Source organism: Thalassophryne amazonica, chromosome 7 (genome assembly GCF_902500255.1).
Source record: "Thalassophryne amazonica chromosome 7, fThaAma1.1, whole genome shotgun sequence".
NCBI classification, from domain to species: Eukaryota; Metazoa; Chordata; class Actinopteri; order Batrachoidiformes; family Batrachoididae; genus Thalassophryne; species Thalassophryne amazonica.
Window position 1 is genome coordinate 52863767 of NC_047109.1, and position 20038 is coordinate 52883804.

Below are 20038 nucleotides of genomic sequence, written 5' to 3' on the forward strand. Positions count from 1 at the left end.
TAACTGGATATGTGTGCAAGCTGAGGTTTGGTGATTCAGTCTGCAGCTCACCCAGCTGCTGACAGGTCACTCAGGCCTGGAGAGGGATCAACAGGAGCTTGAGCCAAGAGTTGGAAAAAAAGAAGAGGAGACCCCTGGTGGACCACACCCCACAGCACCCTGAGATGCAGGACTGGAATTACTCAAAATTCTCAGACTTTTACAGTTTGAGCACCTGAGGTTTTCATCAGCTGAGCAGTCACCTGGAGCAGAGACCTTGCAGATCTGTTTGTGTGTTTGTGTGGCTCCCACTCTGACGTGTGTGTGTGGACGTGGAGTGCGTTTTGGCACTGCTGAGAGCCATCAGTCTTCTTTCTCCTGGCAGGATGTCTGCAGTACTGCTACCTTTGACCATCCTGGTTCTTCAAGGTGAGTGGGCAGTGATGATGGCAATCTCCTTGGCCACCATCCAGTCCCTATTAGTGTTTGTGCGTCATTCTTTGATGTTGTCCTTCAAACTCAGCACAGATTTGGGTTTTCTTTTCTACGACCTGTGTCATGTTGATGTGCAGGTGTGCTTGTGGTTGCATGTTGGATTACTTACTTCATGCTAAATGTTGAGGAGGCTATGTGGCACATGGAATAGAGTGTTTGCATCACATTACATTTACTTTTCATATCAATGCCGTGTGCTTCTCGGTTCTTCGGTGGCGTGACTTCACTAGGAGTGATGATGGTTGCGCTGAAATTCAAATATTCTTGATGGAGATTTTCATTAAGGTGTGTGCTGTGTGGAAATTCAGCTGTTCTGTTGTGCTTATTGACAGTGATTGCAAATGTAAAATCTGATATGTTAGTTCTACCTCTGGAAACCAATAGCCTTAAAGTTTTTAAGTAGGTGAGGTCAGGTCTAGGAGCTTACATTGGTGCCTCACTACATCGAGCACACGATGGAACTGCCTTGGTTGCTGAATGGAAACTGCCCAGGCAGATATCTGGTCCATCCCACATAGCCAGGTGAAACGTGGGTATCCTCTTGCCCTTTTTGAGTTGCAGGGTTCTCAACACTGTGGCATCAGTGCACTGGATCATGTTTAAACGTATAACTAAAAAAAAAAAAAAAAAAAAAAAATCAAATATACGTACATGATTATTGTAGTGAAATAAAATTAACTGGGTTGACTTGTTATTTTTTCCATTTGATGTATGCAACTTAATAGTTTTAAATATATTGCAATTGCATGACCTTATTTAGGGCATTAAAAGTGATCATTCCAATCACAGTCACTAATAACATTCTTGCAAGTCATCTGAAATATTTTGTGCTCAAAGGTTTACATACCCTGGCAGAATTGTTGCTTTTTTGGCCATTTTTCAGAGAATATGAATGACAACACAAAAACTTTTTTCACTCATGGTTAGTGGTTGGTTGAAGCCATTTATTGTCAAACAACTGTGTTGCCTCTTTTTAAATCAAAATGACAAGAGAACTACCCAAATGACCCTGATCCAAAGTTTTTATACCCCTGTTCTTAATACTGTGTGTTGCCCCTTTAATATCAATTACAGCTTGGAGTCTTTTGTGGTAGTTTTGGACGAGGCTCTCTGATGGTAAAACTGCCACTGAATATGTTTCGGACTTTATTTACATCAATTACAAAGAAATACAAACAATATGGCACTCTATGGTAAATCTGTATGGAGTGGACAGTTCTCAAAAACTGAGCGACTGTGCAAGAAGGAGAAGAGTGAGGAAAGCCACCAAGACACCCAGACAACCCAGAAGAAGTTACAGGGTTACGTGGCTGTGATTGGAGAAATTATGCACAGTGCAAGCTTTGCATTTTGTATCACCAGTTATCCATCTTCATGATGAAGTGGTGTAGAGGAGGATTTTCTTAAAAAGACGACCTGAAAGTTTAGCGACAAATTGCCAGAAGGTACATCTGAGATGCAAGCCTGGATTTGATCTGTTTTGGTGAAACAAAATCCTTCTCTGCTCTACTCTACTATGAAGCTAAGAGTAGTGATACAAAATGCAAAGCTTGCACTGTGCACAATTTCTCCAATCACAGCCACATAAGCCCATAACTTCTCCTGGGTTGTCTGGGTGTCTTGGTGGCTTTCCTCACTCTTCTCCTTCTTGCACAGTCACTCAGTTTTTGAGAACTGTCTACTCCATGCAGATTTACCATAGAATGCCATATTGTTTGTATTTCTTTGTAATTAATGTAAATTAAGTCCAAGACATATTCAGTGGCAGCTTTACCATCATGGATCCTCGTCCAAAACTACCACAAAAGACTCCAAGCTGTCATTGATGTTAAAAGGGCAACACACAGTATTAAGAACAGGGGTATGTAAACTTTGATCAGGGTCATTTGGGTAGTTCTCTTGTCATTTTGATTTAAAAAGAGGAAACACAGTTGTTTGACAATAAATGGCTTCACCCAACCACTAACCATTTTTTTCGTGTTGTCATTCATATTCTCTTAGAAATGACCAAAAAAGCAAAAAATCCTGCAGGGTATGTAAACTTTTGAGCACAACTGTAGCATTGTTCCAAGTATAAGACCTTGTTTTTTTTTCTTCTTAGAATAGCACCTGAAACTAATGCATCATTTTATATTCAAAGTCTAGACTTTTATATATCAATACATGCACAACAATAGGTGGTGCAAAATATTGGTGAAATGAATGTACCCCCCAAGGTTGAAACAGTCCAGCCCTATAACTAGCGTTGCATGATGGAGAGATGCAGTGATCCTCCTGAAAAAGAATGTGATTAAATTGTTGGTTAAGTTAACCAGCAACTGAAAAGAAGTTGTGATGCAAACTTTAAGCTCATTGTGATGAATGCATTAGAGTCATCAAACAACTCCCAGGCAGCCACTAAATGCAGGACGACCTCCCCAAAAGACCATTTTACAAAAGCTAATAATCAGAAAAGTTTGTCATGGTCAGAAAAGCTGTAGTTTGTCGAAAAGAGGGGGTGCCTATAAAGCCTGCTTTCATTCGTATTATTTTCAAGTAACAGCAATTTTATTAAAATAAAATTGGGGTTTAGCTCCCCCTCTAGCTGCCACCTTATCATGGTGGGGGAGTTTGCGTACCTGGATGATCGTAGGAGTTATGTTGTCGGGGGCTTTGTGCCCCCTGTCGGGTCTCCCAAGGCAAACAGGTACTAGGTGATGGGTCAGACTAAGGGCAGTTTAGAAGCTCCCATGACCAGTAGAAAATCAAGGACCGAGACGTCGCCCGGTATGGCGGAGCCGGAGCCCCACCCTGGAGCCAGGCCTGGGGTTGGGGCTCGCACGCGAGTGCCTGGTGGTTGGACCTTAGCCCATGGGGCCCGGCCAGGCTCAGCCTAAAAGAGCGACGTGGGCCCACCCTCCTGTGGGTTCACCACCTGCAGAGGGGTCCATGGGAGTTGGGTGCAGAGAGGACTGGGTGGCGGTCAAGGGTGGGTGGCCCAGCGGCCCGGTCCGCGCTCACAGCCCCTGGCTGTTGGGACGTGGAATGTCACCTCACTGGGGGGGAAGGAGCCTGAGCTTGTGCGGGAGGTTGAGAGATACCGACTAGAGATAGTCGGGCTCACCTCCACGCACAGCTTGGGCTCTGGTACCCAACTCATGGAGAGGGGCTGGACGCTCCACTTTTCTGGCATTGCCCACGGGGAGAGGCAGAGAGCTGGGGTCACATTGCTTATTGCTCCCCAGCTCAGTCACCATGTGTTGGAGTTCACGCCGGTGAACGAGAGGGTCGCGTCCCTACGCCTTCAGGTCGGGGACAGGTCTCTCACTGTTGTCTCAGCCTATGGGCCGAGCGGCAGTGCAGAGTACCCGACCTTCTTGGAGTCCCTGGGAGGGGTACTAGATAGTGCTCCAACTGGGGACTCCATTGTTCTCCTGGGGGATTTCAACGCCCACGTGGGCGGCGACAGTGAGACCTGGAGGGGGGTGATCGGGAAGAACAGCCTTCCCGATCTGAACCCGAGTGGTGTTCAGTTGTTGGACTTCTGTGCTAGTCACAGTTTGTCCATCACGAACACCATGTTCGAGCACAAGGGTGTCTATAAGTGCACGTGGCACCAGGACACCCTGAGCCGGAGGTCGATGATCAAAGTCAAAGTCAAAGTCAAAGTGTCTATTTGTCTCCCTAAGGAGAAATTTGCCTTGGACAGAGTCTGCTACACAACAACACATCCATTACATAGCACCCATACATTAAAAACAACACAGTAAGTCAAAGGATAAAATATAAATACACAACATTATTAACATCCTTGTGCAAATTCCGCAATTCATACCCTTAAGCTATCTTCCCTGAACTATCTGCAGATTTCTGAGCTTCACTGATAATGGAATAAATGAATATTTATATCGATTATATTTACAAAGAGGAACCCTGTACCTCCTTCCTGAGTTAAGTAAAGTATATTCAGAGTGCAGAACATGAGACTCATCTGTTAAAATATTGTCAGCACATCTGAGAACTGCCTGTTCAAACAACTCTTGGGGAGTTACAGGTACCACCATACCCATGATTTTGCCAGCTATCTTAATCAGATTTAATATTTGAGTTTTTGATTTAACCGTTAAATTACAAAACCAGCTAGTAATACCATACCGTAACACGGACTCAATCGTTGCTCTGTAGAAAATCAGCATAATATTCCTACATACACCAAACAGTCGGAGTCGACGGAGAAAGTGCAAATGCTGGTGGATTCGGGCACAAACACTTGACACTTGCATGTGCCAGCTTAAGTTATTATCGATATAAACCCCCAGATATTTATATGAATCCACCTGTTCAATGTTACGTCCATGTATGGTGACCACACTACGGTCTCCAACAGCCCGAGGGTCCACCAACATCTCCACTGTTTTATTAACATTAATCTGCAATTGATGGACATCACACCAGTTCACAAACCTGTCCACTCCAGATTTGTGACAACTTGAATTAGTACTAGTGTTCAGCAGACTGAGTATTACAGTATCATCTGAAAATTTAACAACATACTGGTTTGGCTGATAGCTGATACAGTCATTGGTATACAGTGTAAATAAAAAAGGTGAACTAACACAGCCCTGAGGGGCACCAGTGCTACTTAATGCAATATCAGAGCAGACAGAATTGACCTTCACCTGCTGTGACCTGTTTGTCAAAAAAGAATGATACCACTTAATTAAAAAAGGGTTCACATCATTTTTTGAAGAAGGATATGTGACCGGATACAGTTAAAAGCAGAACTAAAATCAATAAAAACTAATTTGGCATATGCAGAGGAACTCTCAAGATGCTTTAAAACCAAGTTCATTATAGTTAAAATGGCATCACTCGTACTCCGCTTCCTTTTATACGCAAACTGATACTGATCCAAGTGTGGCTCCACCTCTACAGTAAGCTCCTGAATTAACAGTTTCTCCAATGCTTTCATTACATTAGAGGTTAGGGCCACTGGCCGAAAATCATTATTCACTTGGGGGCATGATTTCTTGGAAACTGGAATAATAACTGATCTCTTCCAAAGCTCAGGTACTGAATAAGTATCAATAGAGAGCTGGAAGAGTTGATGCCAAGCTGCAGTGAGCTCCTCTGCAAATGGTTTTAAAAGAAAAGCAGACATATTGTCTGGCCCTGTAGCTTTATTAGTGTACATTGATTTAAAAACTTGAGTAACTGATTGTGAGTCAATTAAAATTCTGTCGACTTTGTAGTCGTATCATCTGATCTTCAGCCATGTGTCTGGGACACTCGAGTGAAGAGAGGGGCTGAGCTGTCAACCGATCACCACCTGGTGGTGAGTTGGATCCGCTGGGAGGGGAGGAAGCCGGTCAGACCTGGCAGGCCCAAACGTATCGTGAGGGTCTGCTGGGAATGACTGGCGGAACCCTCTGTCAGCGAGGTCTTCAACTCCCACCTCCGGGAGAACTTCTCCCAGATCCCGGGGGAGGTTGGAGACATGGAGTCCGAGTGGACCATGTTCTCCACCTCCATTGTCGATGTGGCCGCTCGTAGCTGTGGTCACAAGGTCTCTGGTGCCTATCGCAGCGGCAATCCCCGAACCCGGTGGTGGACGCCGGACGTAAGGGATGCTGTCAAGCTGAAGAAGGAGTCCTACTTGTCTTTGTTGGTAGGTGGGACCCCGGAGGCAGCTGACAGGTACCAGCAGGCCAAGCATGCCACACCCTGTGCGGTTGCAGAGGCAAAAACCCGGATCTGGGAGGAGTTCGGGGAGGCCATGGAGGAGGACTATCGGTTGGCCTCGAAGAAATTCTGGCAAACCGTCCGACGCCTCAGGAGGCAGAAGCAGCTCTCCACCAGCATTGTCTACGGTGTGGGTGGGGAGCTGTTGACCCTGACTGGGGATGTTGTCGGGCGGTGGAAGGATTACTTCGAGGATCTCCTCAATCACATCGTCACATCTTCCGAAGAGGAAGCAGAGACTGGGGACTCAGAGGCAGACTCATCCATTACCCAGGCCGAAGTCACCGAGGTGGTTAGAAAGCTCCTCGGTGGCAAGGCTCCCGAAATGGATGAAATCCATCTTGAGTACCTTAAATCCTTTGCTAAGGGCTATCCGGTCCCTGTACGACCACAGCAGGAGCTTGGTTCGCATTGTCGGTAGTAAGTCAAACCTGTTTCCAGTGCACGTTGGCCTCCACCAGGGCTGCCCTTTGTCACCGGTTCTGTTCATTATCTTTATGGACAGAATTTCTAGGCGCAGCCAGGGTGTAGAGGAGGCCTAGTCTGGGAACCATAGAATCTCGTCTCTGCTGTTTTCGGACGATGTGGTTCCGTTGGCTTCATCAAATCAGGACGTTCAGCGTGCACTGGGGCCGTTTGCAGCCGAGTGTGAAGCGTCCGGGATGAAAATCAGCACTTCTACATCTGAGGCCATGGTTCTCGACTGGAAAAAGGTGCTTTGCCCTCTTCAGGTCGGTGGAGTGTCCTTGCCTCAAGTGGAGGAGTTTAAGTATCTTGGGGTCTTGTTCATGAGTGAGGGATGGATGGAGCATGAGATCGACAGATGGATCTGTGCAGCATCTGCAGTGATGCAGTCGCTGTATCGGACCGTCGTGGTGAAGAGAGAGCTGAGTAGGGGGGCAAAGCTCTCGATTTACCGATCGATCTACGTTCCGATCCTCACCTATGGTCATGAGATTTGGCTCATGACCGAAAGAACGAGATCGCGAGTACAAGCGGCCGAGATGAGTTAACTCCGCAGGGTGGCTGGGCGCTCCCTTAGAGATAGGGTGAGGAGCTCGGTCACTCGGGAGGAGCTCGGAGTCGAGCCGCTGCTTCTCCACGTCGAAAGGAGCCAGTTGAGGTGGCTCAGGCATCTTTTCCAGATGCCCCCTGGACGCCTCGCTGGAGAGGTGTTCCGGGCATGTCCCATCGGGAGGAGGCCCCGGGGAAGACCCAGGACACGCTGGAGGGACTATGTCTCTCAGCTGGCTTGGGAACGCCTTGGGGTTCCCCGGAGGAGCTGGGGGAGGTGTGTGTGGATCGGGAGGTCTGGGCGGCTGTGCTTGAGCTGCTGCCCCTACGACCCGACTTCGGATAAAGCAGAAGAAAATGGATGGATGGATGGATAGATGGAAAAGATTTGGTCCCTAGAAACTTTTTTTTTTTTTCAAAAATGTGTTTCAAAAAGGGGGGAGTCATTTTATATTTGTGACAATTTAATAAGAATAATGATAATAAACAATAACAATAATAATAATAATAATATATCATTTCAACACAGGGTCTTGCTTTTTTATTTGGACGTAGCTTCAGAAGTGTATCTTTCTGGAAGGATAGTGTTAAACTTGTAGAGAGAATTGCACATCTTGTCAGTGGCATTCATGTCTCTGGGTCCTCTGTCTTTGATACTGAGAGATGCCTGGGAAAAGCTTATGGAGTCATGAGGTTGCTGGACAGAGGTGTTTGACCACACCCATATATGTACAGGCGAATGAAGGTCGAAGTCTTTTCAATCGATGATGACTAGATGGCTCAGATAACAGGTTTGTTCAGAGGATCCTTGGGTACAGCCAGAATGACTTTGTGTCAAATGAACATTGACTTAAAGAGACTAAGATGAGGTGTGTCATTATTTGCATGGTGACGGAGCATTAGCGCTGACATTTTGGATCTGTGGTGTATCTTTGTGCACGATCCAACACACAGGTGCCTCTCTGTTGAGAGCCCCAGCTGGAGGACTTAACAGACAGACTGGGCTGATAACATCTTTCATTGATCAAGTAGTAGTTTACCCTGATCATTTGTTTGTAAAAATCCATTGAAGTTATTGAAGCTTATAGCAAAACATTTCACAGATATCAGTTTATATTTGCTGAGGTTAAAATTGGAGGGATAAAGGAAGTGATGTAGTTTTGGTAAAGTGCTTATCTGTCTGTCTGTTACTCTGTCAGTGACACAAAAACTACCAACACCACACGCACACAAGCATTCTCCATACACAGCATCAACTCAGTTTTGAAATTACAATAAGAACTAGAGTGACCCATTTTTCATCCCTTCATTTTTTTTTACAGTGATGCACATACATTTTTTCTTTTCATGAGAAACTGAAATTTGTTGATAAAAGTGAATAAAGATCTTTTCCTGGATCCACCCTTGGATCAGGATCCATGCCCAAATTCAATGGCTTACCCTCCCCATCACCAAGCTTCATAAAAATCAAACGCTAAATTTTTCTCAAAAAGTGTATCACTGTCCAAATACTTATGGACATGGCTCCACATCTTGCATGACAAACCAACCAGCATAAATTCTTGTCTAGAATATTCTTCAAACAAAAGTGCAAAGGGAACAGTGCTGCCTAATAGTTTCTAAAAACCTTAAGTGCAATCATGAGAGTCGCTGTAATTAGTTTATTTTCTACTGCGGCCTTTTAAGACAGTGAGCTTGTGTGTAATGCAGTTTCCATTGAACGCTGTGGCCTGAGATAAGTGATGGAATGGATGGGAGTCCAAATTGCTGTGGGATGAGGAGATGTCCTTCTCGTATCCCATTATGTTTGCCTATAAGTTAATGCCTGAGCCCTTTGCAGTCTGAACACCTACTTTGGCTGCAGGACGAAAGCATCTGTGCTACTTTAATCAAGGCAAAATCTTCTCTCATTTGTCAGAAAAATAGCTACGTCATTCACACAGTGACATCTGAAGACCCAAAAAAAATCCAGATATGGGTTGAGTATTGCTTTTCTGTACACTTTATTGACAATATCTCTTAATTTAAGAGAGAAAAATGTTCTTTTAAGGCTTATATGGCTTGGTCGTGCTATTTTAAAAAATTTCCCATTTTATCACACATGCATGCACGCGCACACACATCTGTGGTCAATGGGAGGATTGGAGTTGAAATGAAACAGTCGAGGTGTAGTTGTAGTGGAGGCTTTCAACTTTATTTCAAAGGGTTTAGCAACAATACAACCCCAAATCAAAAGAAGATGAGACCATATGGAAAATGCAATAAATAAATAAAAATAAAAAATACCACAGTGGTTCTTATATCGACTTCTATTTCACTGCAGACAGTACATGGCTGTGTATTCATTCCTACATTTAAAGTTTGCAGCACATTCCAAAAAAAGTTGTGATGCTGAAGCACTTACCATTTGGTAACATTTCCTTCTCACAACACCTAAAGACATTTTGGCACTGACGATACCAAACGATGAAGCGTTTAATGTATTATTTGTCCCATTCTCTCTGCAGCACTGAAGAGAATTCACACAGGAATATATTAGGGACATTAATAAGATGGTATTTCACAAAAACACACTATCACCAGAGACATACATAAAGCAGTAACACAGTCAAAACTGGATTGCTGATGAAACTGTAGACATGTGGCGCTTTGAAACCAGGCTCCTGGCGACCGGCAGCGTGCCGCTGAGCAAGACTTCTACATATCTCAGTGCCATCGCATACGAGCATAAGAGAAAAAATGAGTCAACACACTGAGTGAGCTTAGAAGATAATAGAATGCTTTTATTTTCTAAATGTACAGCAATTACAGTGAGGAAAATAAGTATTTGAACACCCTGCAATTTTGCAAGTTCTCCCACTTAGAAATCATGGAGGGGTCTGAAATTTTCATTTTAGGTGTATGTCCACTGTGAGAGACATAATCTAGAAAAAAATCTGTAAATCATAATGTATGATTTTTTAAATAATTTATTTGTATGTTACTGCTGCAAATAAGTATTTCAACACCTGTGAAAATCAATGTTAATATTTGGTACAGTAGCCTTTGTTTGCAGTTACAGAGGTCAAACATTTCCTGTAGTTTTTCACGATGTTTGCACACACTGCAGCAGGGATTTTGGCCCATTCCTCCACACATATCTTCTCTAGATCAGCCAGGTTACTGGGCTGTCGCTGAGAAACACGGGTTATCCTTGGTTATCCTGGCTGTGTGCTTCGGGTCATTGTCATGTTGGAAGACCCATCCATGACCCATCTTCAAGGCTCTAACTAAGGGAAGGAGGTTGTTCTCAAAAATCTCGCAATACATGGCCCCGGTCATCCTCTCCTTAATACAGTGCAGTCGTCCAGTCCCATGTGCAGAAAAACACCCCCAAAGCATGATGCTTCCACCCCCATGCTTCATAGTAGGGGCGGTGTTTTTGGGATGGTACTCAGCATTCTTCTTCCTCCAAACATGGCGAGTGGAATTAAGACCAAAAAGTTCTATTTTGGTCCCATCTGACCACATACGAGGTCTGTGAGAAAAGTATTGGACCTTTTTATTTTTTTCAAAAACCATATGGATTTGAATTGTGTGATTGCATCAGCCAAGCTTGAACCTTCGTGCGCATGCGTGAGTTTTTTCACGCCTGTCGGTTGTGTCATTCGCCTGTGAGCAGGCTTTGTGTGAGCAGTGGTCCACCCCTCTCGTCGGATTTTTATTGCGAATAAATGTCTGAACGATTTGGAGCTTTGCTGCATCATTTTTTTTTCCAGAAACTGTGAGAGACCTCCAGGTGGACACCGTTCGGAAAATTAATATGGCTTTCAGGGACAATTTTATGGGGATTATACAGATTAAGGAGTGTTACTGCCGCTTTAAGGACGGCCCACACCTGCTGAGAGTGCAGCGCGCTCCCAGCGCCGATCGACATGCTCAGACCCCGCTGAAACAACCAGATCATTTCCAACGTGAAGGCTTTGTTGATCCGGGACCTCGTCTGACTTTCACAAAAAGGCAGGAGACGTGGACATCAGCACTTTTTTGGCACATTCCACTGTTACAGGAGTTTTTTTTTTTATGGAAAGAAAAGCGGAGGGACGCGCCACGGAGCCGTTCATTACGCGGGACAAAACCACCTCGGTGTTGGTCTCACAGGACGGCTTTCAGGTGGATTTCAGATGGATTCCGGTTGCTTTTCAGTCATGTGATTATCCGATTGTGATTGTGCATGAGCTGAACATACCCCAACATGTCCTGGAAGGCTTCATCACGGCGTTTCTTTGCGCCATGCGGCTCCACCACGAGGGGAGACTGAATTAAGACTCATCCGCAATTCCACCCTTGACCACGCGGTGGCACCCCTGGCCTGACATTCGGCTATGAAATGTCCAGCTTGTCCACAATAGAAACAGAGGCCGTCCACTCGGCGGCGCTGTCGCTCGGCTGGAGTCAGGTGCATGCGCCCGAGCTGCATCGGTTCCTCTGTGTGGTGCTGAGACGGCTATGTCCGGGCATGAGTGAAGTAGGCGGTGCGGCCAGGAGGCGTGTGGGATTGGAAGTCTGGCTGGCGGCTTCCACAGCGAGGACGGTCTTGTAGTCGTCGGTCTGTACAGATGGCGAGCGTGATCAGGTCGTACAATTCTTCTGGCAGGTCTACGGCCACGAGCTGATCCTGAATTTCTGCCGACAGACCCTGGAAAAACACGTCACGGAGTGCAGCCGGGTTCCATTCACTCTTGGCTGCCAATATGCGGAAATCGACTGCATAGTCCGCGACCCGGCAACTGCCCTGCTTCAGCTTTATCAGGGACCGAGCTGCTTCACGTCCTGGAGCCGTGTGTTAGAACACTTGTTCGAGGGCTCTTGTGAAGGCTGGGAGAGAAGCGCAGGCGGGAGATTGACGTCCCCACTCAGCCGTTGCCCAGGCAGCTGCTCGACCGGACAGGTGAGTGATGATGTAAGCTATTTTTGATATGTCTGTCGGGAAGATGGAAGCCATAAGTTGAAATTGCAATTCGCACTGGGTGAAGAACGGTCTGACATCTCCGGAATCACCTGAAAAGCGCTCAGGATGGGATAACTGGTTGCAGATAACTGGCGCTGACTGATGCCATGAAAGTCTCTTGGTGGGTGACGAGTGCGCTAAAGCCAGAGGTTAACGTATCAAGCTTTTCTTCCTGCTGTGCGAGCTGTTGGCTGTGGTGTTGTACCGCCAGGTGAAATGGGTCTGAGCCTGCTGTCTCCATAGTTGGCCAGTTTGTTCTGACAGGAAGATTAGGTTGGAGACAAATGCAAGGCTTACTGTCACAGCTCTGTTTGCAAAACAGTTTTAATGAACAGACAAGCAATGGTCGGTACACAGAAAGGCAGTCCAAAACACACAGCAGCAGTACTAGGATCATCAGGCAAGTCGTGGTCGGGAAAAACGGACAGGAGGTCGAGAGCATACTGAAGCAGGCAGATCTAGGAAACACGAGAACAAGAGCTGGAATGATGGCACAAGGCGCAACAAACTGGCAAACAAACAACACCACCTGTGAGCTAATAAAGCCCCAGGTGGCAATCAGCAGATTACAGACAGGTGTGCTTGGTGAGATCCAGAAGTGGGGCGTGGCCGGAGGGAGAGAGAGAGAGAGAGAGAGAGAGAGAGAGAGAGAGAGAGAGAGAGAGAGAGAGAGAGAGAAAACCACAGACAAACCCCAACACCAAAATCTCACAAGCACAGAAAAAATAACAAAAGCAAGATGAGAATAAAAACAAACCAGAAAACCCAGCAACTGACCAGATAAACTGTCAGGCCCTGACAGTACCCCCACCACCACGGCCAACCCCTGACGGCCCAGGAGAGGCAGGGTGAGCGGCATGAAAGTCCCGGACGAGCCCAGGGTCCAAAACAACCCAGGAGGGAACCCACGACCGCTCCTCGGGGCCATAACCCTCTCAATCGACCAGATACTGGATGCCGCGCCCACAATGGCGGGAAGCCAAGAGCCGGCGCACAGGGAAAACAGGGCCACCATCCACGTACCAGGCTGGAGGCGGGGGAACGGCAGGAGGGCACAGAAGACTAGACTGGACTGGCTTGACTTGACTAATATGAAACGTGGGGTGGACTCACATGGACCGGGGAAGGTGGAGCCGGACGGAAACGGGATTGACAATCTTGGAAACTCGAAAGGGAAGTCCCCCAAAGGGATAAGTTACACATGGAGAGCCAAACCTTCTGCCCGAGGGCGTACGGCGGCACGGCTGACCTCCTGCGATCTGCAGCAGTCTTATAAACAGCAGACGAGCATAACGGTGCACGTCTAGCCCGCTCCCAGGTTTGTTGGCAACGGAGGATAAGACTGAGGGCCGAGGGTACAGAAGAGTTATTGCTTACCGCGGGAAAAATTGAAGGCTGGTGACCAAAGACAACATGAAAAGGGAAGTAACCGGAGGACGCCGAAAGCAAATTATTGTGGGCGAATTCAATCCAGGGGAGTTGTCAGGACCATGAAGCTGGATGTTGGGAAGCGAGGATACGGAGACCCTTTTCTAATTCCTGGTTGAAACGTTCTGTCTGCCCATTGGCCTGTGGACGGTAGCCCGAGGTTAGACTCGATGTGACCCCGAGGAGACGGCAGAACTCCCTCCAAAAATGGGACACAAACTGCGGACCACGGTCAGATACAACATCCTGTGGCAATCCATGTAACTTAAAGATGTGAGACAGCATGACCTCCGCCGTCTCCTTAACAGACGGGAGGCGTGGCAAAGGGATAAAATGAACCATTTTAGACAAACGATTGAAAACAGTTAGAATCATGGTGTTACCCTTAGAAGATGGAAGACCAGTAACAAAATCTATGGTGATATGCGACCATGGAGGATTTGGAACAGGAAGTGGTAACAAGGCCCCTGCAGGTGGACGGTTAGTTGACTTTTGTGTTGCACATACATGACAGGCATTGACGTATTCTGCCATGTCCGTGGTTAGCCCTGACCACCAAAATCGCTGTTGTATCATCAATATAGTCTTTTTGATTCCCGGATGGCAGAATAAGCAGCTATTGTGACAGCATCTTATAACCTCCCCCCTGAGCTCCTTGGGGACATAAAGGAGGTCTGGTGGACAACCAGAGGGGATAGGTCCCTTGCCTATCGCTGACTTAACTTTTGACTCAATGTCCCATGTAAGCGTGGACACGAAACAAGTTGCAGGGAGGATGGTGCCCGGATCGGTGGGCGCATCACCCAGATCCCCCTGCCGAGATAAGGCGTCAAGTTTTCTGTTCTTTGAGCCTAGTCGGAGGGACAATAAAAAATTGAAGCGACTGAAGAAGATAGCCCACCTAGCCTGGCGGGAATTAAGCCGTTTGGCCGAACGCAAGTACTCCAAATTTTTATGGTCGGTATAAACTAAAAACGGAATTTGTGCCCTCTCTAACCAGTGCCGCCACTCCTCTAAGGCCACTTTTACCGCCAACAGTTCGCGGTCGCCGATGCCATAATTCCGCTCTGCAGGAGACAGTTTTTTGGATAAGTAGGCACATGGGTGCAACCTGCCATTGGATGGATTTCTCTGCGAGAGAACGGCTCCTACCCCAACATTGGAGGCATCGACTTCCACCACGAACTGCCCAGCTGGGTCAGGGAGGAGTAGCACGGGGGCCGTCGTAAAACGATGTTTTAAGGCTCTGAACGCTTCCTCACATTCCGGGGTCCAGACAAACGGACGGAGAGACGAAGTAACTGCATGCAGTGGCGCCGCAATGGTACTGAAATTTCGGATAAATTTACGATAGAAGTTAGTGAACCCCAAAAACTGTTGGACTTCTTTGCGTGATACGGGTGTGGGCCAATCCCGTACTGCCGCCACTTTCTCGGGATCCATTCTTATTTCCCCCTTGGATATAACAAAGCCAAAAAAGGAAACTTTAGATTTATGGAATTCACACTTTTCAGCTTTCACAAAAAGCTCATTTTGCAGGAGAGTTTGTAAAACGGTTTGTACATGACACTTGTGTGTGGCCAAATCTGGGGAAAAAATGAGAATGTCATTCAGATAAACGAAGATGAATTTATTTAGGAATTCACATAGCACATCATTCACCAAATTTTGAAAAACGGCTGGAGCATTTGTGAGGCCAAAAGGCATGACCAAGTATTCATAATGGCCAGATGGGGTATTAAAAGAGAAAAAGGTTTCCCGGGGGGCGGACTCGCTCTGGGGAGAAGCTCAATGGCACAATCAAAGTCACGATGAGGAGGTAGTGATTTGGCTCTCGCTTTGCTAAATACGGCAGCTAGGTCGTGATAACAGTCGGGTACCCCAGCGAGATCCGGATTTGCACCCTGCAGCATATGTGTGGGTCTTGATAGACATGAATAATTACAGGCGGGGCTCCAGGACGTGATTTTGCCCCCTAACCCAATCAAAATTAGGACCGTGTCGTTGAAGCCAGGGGTGCCCCAAGATTAACGAGTGAGTCCATATTGTCTAAAACATGGAAACTGATTAATTCTGAATGTATATGAGAAATCAATCAGGTGACAGACTGTGTGCGATGAGTTAATTGACCCAGGACGTGACCGTCCACAGCACGTACCACCAGAGGCCGCAAGACCTTAAATAGTTTCAGGTGGAGGTACTTGGCGAGAGAAGACAGAAATCAAGTTGGCATCAGAACCAGAATCAATAAAAGCTGAAACGGTAATGGTAGTGTGATCAGAGATTAATTTGGCTGGGATTATTTTCTGTATTGAAACAGGGGAGATTGAGTTAAGACTCACCCGCAATTCCGCCCTTGACTGCGCGGTGGCACCCCTGGCCTGACATTCAGCTTTCAAATGTCCAGCTTGTCCACAATCACCCCACAAACCCCAACACCAAAATCTCACAAGCACAGAAAAATAACAAAAGTAAGATGAGAATAAAAACAAAACAGAAAACCCTGCAACTGACCAGATAAACCGTCAGGCCCTGACAATAACGTTCTCCCATGACTCCTCTGGATCATCCAAATGGTCATGGGCAAACTTAATACGGGCCTGGACGTGTGCTGATTTAAGCAGGGGAGCCTTCCGTGCCATGCATGATTTTAACCCATGACATCTTAGTGTATTACCCACAGTAACATTGGAAACAGTGGTGCCAGCTCTCTTCAGGTCATGGACCAGCTCCTCCCGTGCAGTTCTGGGCCGATTCCTCACCTTTCTTAGGATTATTGACATGCCACGAGGTGGGATCTTGCATGGAGCCCCAGTTCGAGGGAGATTGACAGTCATGTTTAGCTTCTTCCATTTTCTAATAATTGCTCCAACAGTTGATCTTTTTTCACCAAGCTGCTTGGCAATTGCCCCGTAGCCCTTTCCAGCCTTGTGGAGGTCTACAATTTTGTCTCTGGTGTCTTTGGACAGCTTTTTGGTCTTAGCCATGTTAGTAGTTGGAGTCTTACTGATTGTGTGGGGTGGACAGGTGTCTTTATGTGTGGGTTGGACAGGTGTCTTTATGCAGCTAACGACCTCAAATAGGTGCTTCTAATTTGGAATAATAAGTGGAGTGGAGGTGGACTTTTTCGAGGCGGACTAACAGGTCTTTGAGGGCCAGAATTTCTGCTGATTGCCAGGTGTTGAAATACGTATTTGCAGCAGTAACATGCAAATAAATTATTAAAAAAATCATACATTGTGATTTCCGGATTTTTTTTATTTTTTTGGGGGGATTAAGTCTCTCACAGTGGACGTGCACCTAAGATGAAAATTTCAGACCCCTCCATGATTTCTAAGTGGGAGAACTTGCAAAATCGCAGGGTGTTCAAATACTTATTTTCCTCACTGTATACAAGTTGATAAACAATGAAGCAGGAAACGCTTTAGGAAGAACAGTGAGACTTGGGCGACAGGCTTTGATCTGCATGGAATACAGGTTGATCATTTGTATATGACTGAGAAGCTGTTACCTGATTGTCTAGTTATGCAACATATTAATACAAGTTTTATATTGCCATTTGACAGCAAATTAATGAAGTATTGGTAGTTTATAATGATGGCTGTAAGATTGATGGCACGGACCAATCCCCCTTCCAAAATGATAGACAAGTATTTATTTTACAAACATGCTGTAGAGCAGAATTACGATCCAAGGCAAAGATCCAAGGCAGTCAAAAGAGGGCACCAGAGGTACCCGGTTCATTGATGCATACATTTCTGCATGCTTCCATGTTTTGGCCCGATGCCTTGTTTCTTTTGGCTATATCCCTCTGGAGTCCAGGGTATAATTGACCATTTCTGACTACTTTTGGTTTTACCTTTATAATTTACCTTTAAAAAGTGTTTACCTGGCCTTGTTTGGTGTCATTTTTTTCAGCACAACCTCACCTGGGTGACTTTCCAGTTTTTCATTGATTCTGACCTACTGTATTAACACAGTGAACCTAAAATCACACAAAAAACATAAAATCCTAGTATAAAAAAGTTTTTTTTTTTTTTTTTACTGTAAAAAGCACAAACTTGTTTAACAAACCATTTTCATAACTTCAAATGTAAATTTCAAAAACATATGGACAAATGTACCAAATAAATAAATAAATAAATAAATAAAGTTAAATACAACTATATTCATAAATGCAGGAAATGCTTCAGGCATCAGATTTCACAGTCAGATTTCACAATAAGATTTAGAAATTCAAAAACATATGAACAAATATAGTGCAGGAAATGCTAATGCTAAACTATTTAGAAAACAATCAGATGTCAAAATAAATTTGAGAATGTAAATATAAATGGTAAATTTCAAAAACATACGAGGTCTATTAGAAAAGTATCCGACCTTATTATTTTTTTCAAAAACCATATGGATTTGAATCACGTGTGATTACATCAGACATACTTGAACCCTCGTGGGCATGCGAGAGTTTTTTCACACCTGTCGGTTACGTCATTCGCCTGTGGGCAGTCTTTGAGTGAGGAGTCGCCCACCCTCTCATCGTTTTTTTCATTGTTTAGGAATGGCTCAGAGACTGCTGCTTTGTTTGATCAAAATTTTTTCAAAACTGTAAGGCACAACTGAGTGGACACCATTCGATAAATTCAGCTGGTTTTCGGTAAAAATTTTAATGGCTGATGAGAGATTTTGGTCTGGTAGTGTCGCCGTAAGGACGGTCCACGGTGCCTGACGGCGATCTGCGCTTCGAGGCGGCAGCGTCTCACCGTTTCAAGTTGAAAACTTCCACATTTCAGGCTCTGTTGATCCAGGAAGTCGTCAGAGAACAGAGAACTTTCAGAAGAAGTCGGCATGAGGAGTTTATTCGGACATTCCATTGTTAACGGACATTTTGTAATGAAAGAACGTGCAGGCAGAGTCGCATGTCGGGCCGGACCCGACCGTGGGGGGTCGCGACAGGAAAAACACCTCCGTTGGAAACCTTAACGGGCAAGTTGGAACATGCCCAAGCTGTTAAACAATTTCTCAGTTACTCACTTGTTGAAAGCCATCAAAAGCCGCCTGAATTTTACAAATGGTTTTCAACACGGAGGTGTTTTTCCTGTCGCGGCGCACACAGATTTGCTGAGTCGTCACGGAAATGACTCGGCGAATTTGCGCGCACGTCTTTCATTAAAAAATGTCCTTAAACAGTGGAATGTCCGCATAAAGTCCTCATGCCGGCCTCTTCTGAATCTTCTCTGTTCTCTCACGACGTCCTGGGTGAATTAAGCCTTAAATTAGGATGTTTTCAGGTCGAAACAGGCCAACGACGGCGCCTGGAAGCGCTGCACGACATCCTGCTCTGTGGGAAGTCCTTACACCAACAGAAACACCCCATAATCTCTCATCAGCCGTTAAACTTTTCACCGAAAACCAGCTTAATTTCTTGAATAGTGTCCACTCGGATATTCCTCACAGGTCCAGAAAAAATGTTGATAAAGCAACGTGCGCCGTCTCGAGCAGCGTGCGAAACAAAGGAATTCAGCCGAGAGGGCGGGACCACATCTCACTCAAGGCCTGCCCACAGGGAAATGACATCACCGACACGCGTGAAAAAACTCACGCATGCGCACGAGGGTTCAAGCATGATTGGTGTAATCGCATGTCATTCAAATCCATATAGTTAAAAAAAATAAATAAAAGGGTCGGTTTATTATCTAATAGACCTCGTATCTACAATGTAGTGCAGGACACGCTAAACTATTTGTGCAACTCAAAAAACAATTCCTGTCCAACACAACACGGGGGCACATTGCAGGCCTGACACTTCCATGCCTTTTGGCGAGGATCTGTGCCTGTCACAATTGGCACAGGAACGTGGTTCTGGCTCCTGTTCTGTGGGACACCTGTTTTGTCTGTGCCACACAGTTGACACACCAGCTCCACCATAAAGTCCTTGTGTGTCATGGGCTCCAATTGCTTGACACTGCTGACCTCACGATGCAAGATGAATGCATTTGTGGTTGCAATGTCAAAGAAGTGCAGCAACACTGTCCTGTACCAGCGTGCAGTTTTCCAATGGGTGGAGTAGTACTGGATGAGCTGGTCAGATAGGTTGATTCCACCCATTTTTTATTATAAGCCAACACTGGGGTAGGACAGGGGATGTCTTTCACTGTTCAGCGTCCATCCTTCGCATCCTTCACCCTTCTCCACACTGTCTCACACAAAAATGCATGATGGATGGTGGAGCACACAGACACCTCCAGTGTGTCCATCCACTTTACAAACCCCAGAGGCCCCTCTCTTATCCATCTTATAGATCCACTTTCAGATTTTTTTGTGAGAACATTTGCCTTCCCTCTGGGGCATCCTCATCTGTTCTCCCTGTATGTGCCACATGCCCCAAACATCATGTTAGCCAGGTCCATGAAC

At 45.8% G+C, this 20038-nt stretch overlaps 1 protein-coding gene across 2 annotated transcripts in view; it reads left to right on the top strand.

Annotated features, from left to right (window-relative positions):
- The first annotated feature begins 277 nt into the window (after positions 1-277).
- Positions 278-20038, top strand: part of scn1ba (sodium channel, voltage-gated, type I, beta a) — a 75198-nt gene continuing 55437 nt past the window's right edge. For both annotated transcript variants that reach the window (XM_034174173.1, XM_034174172.1), the window contains exon 1: positions 278-408. In XM_034174173.1, the coding sequence (XP_034030064.1) occupies positions 366-408 (43 nt within the window). In that variant the 5' untranslated portion in view covers positions 278-365. The remainder of the gene's footprint in view (positions 409-20038) is intronic.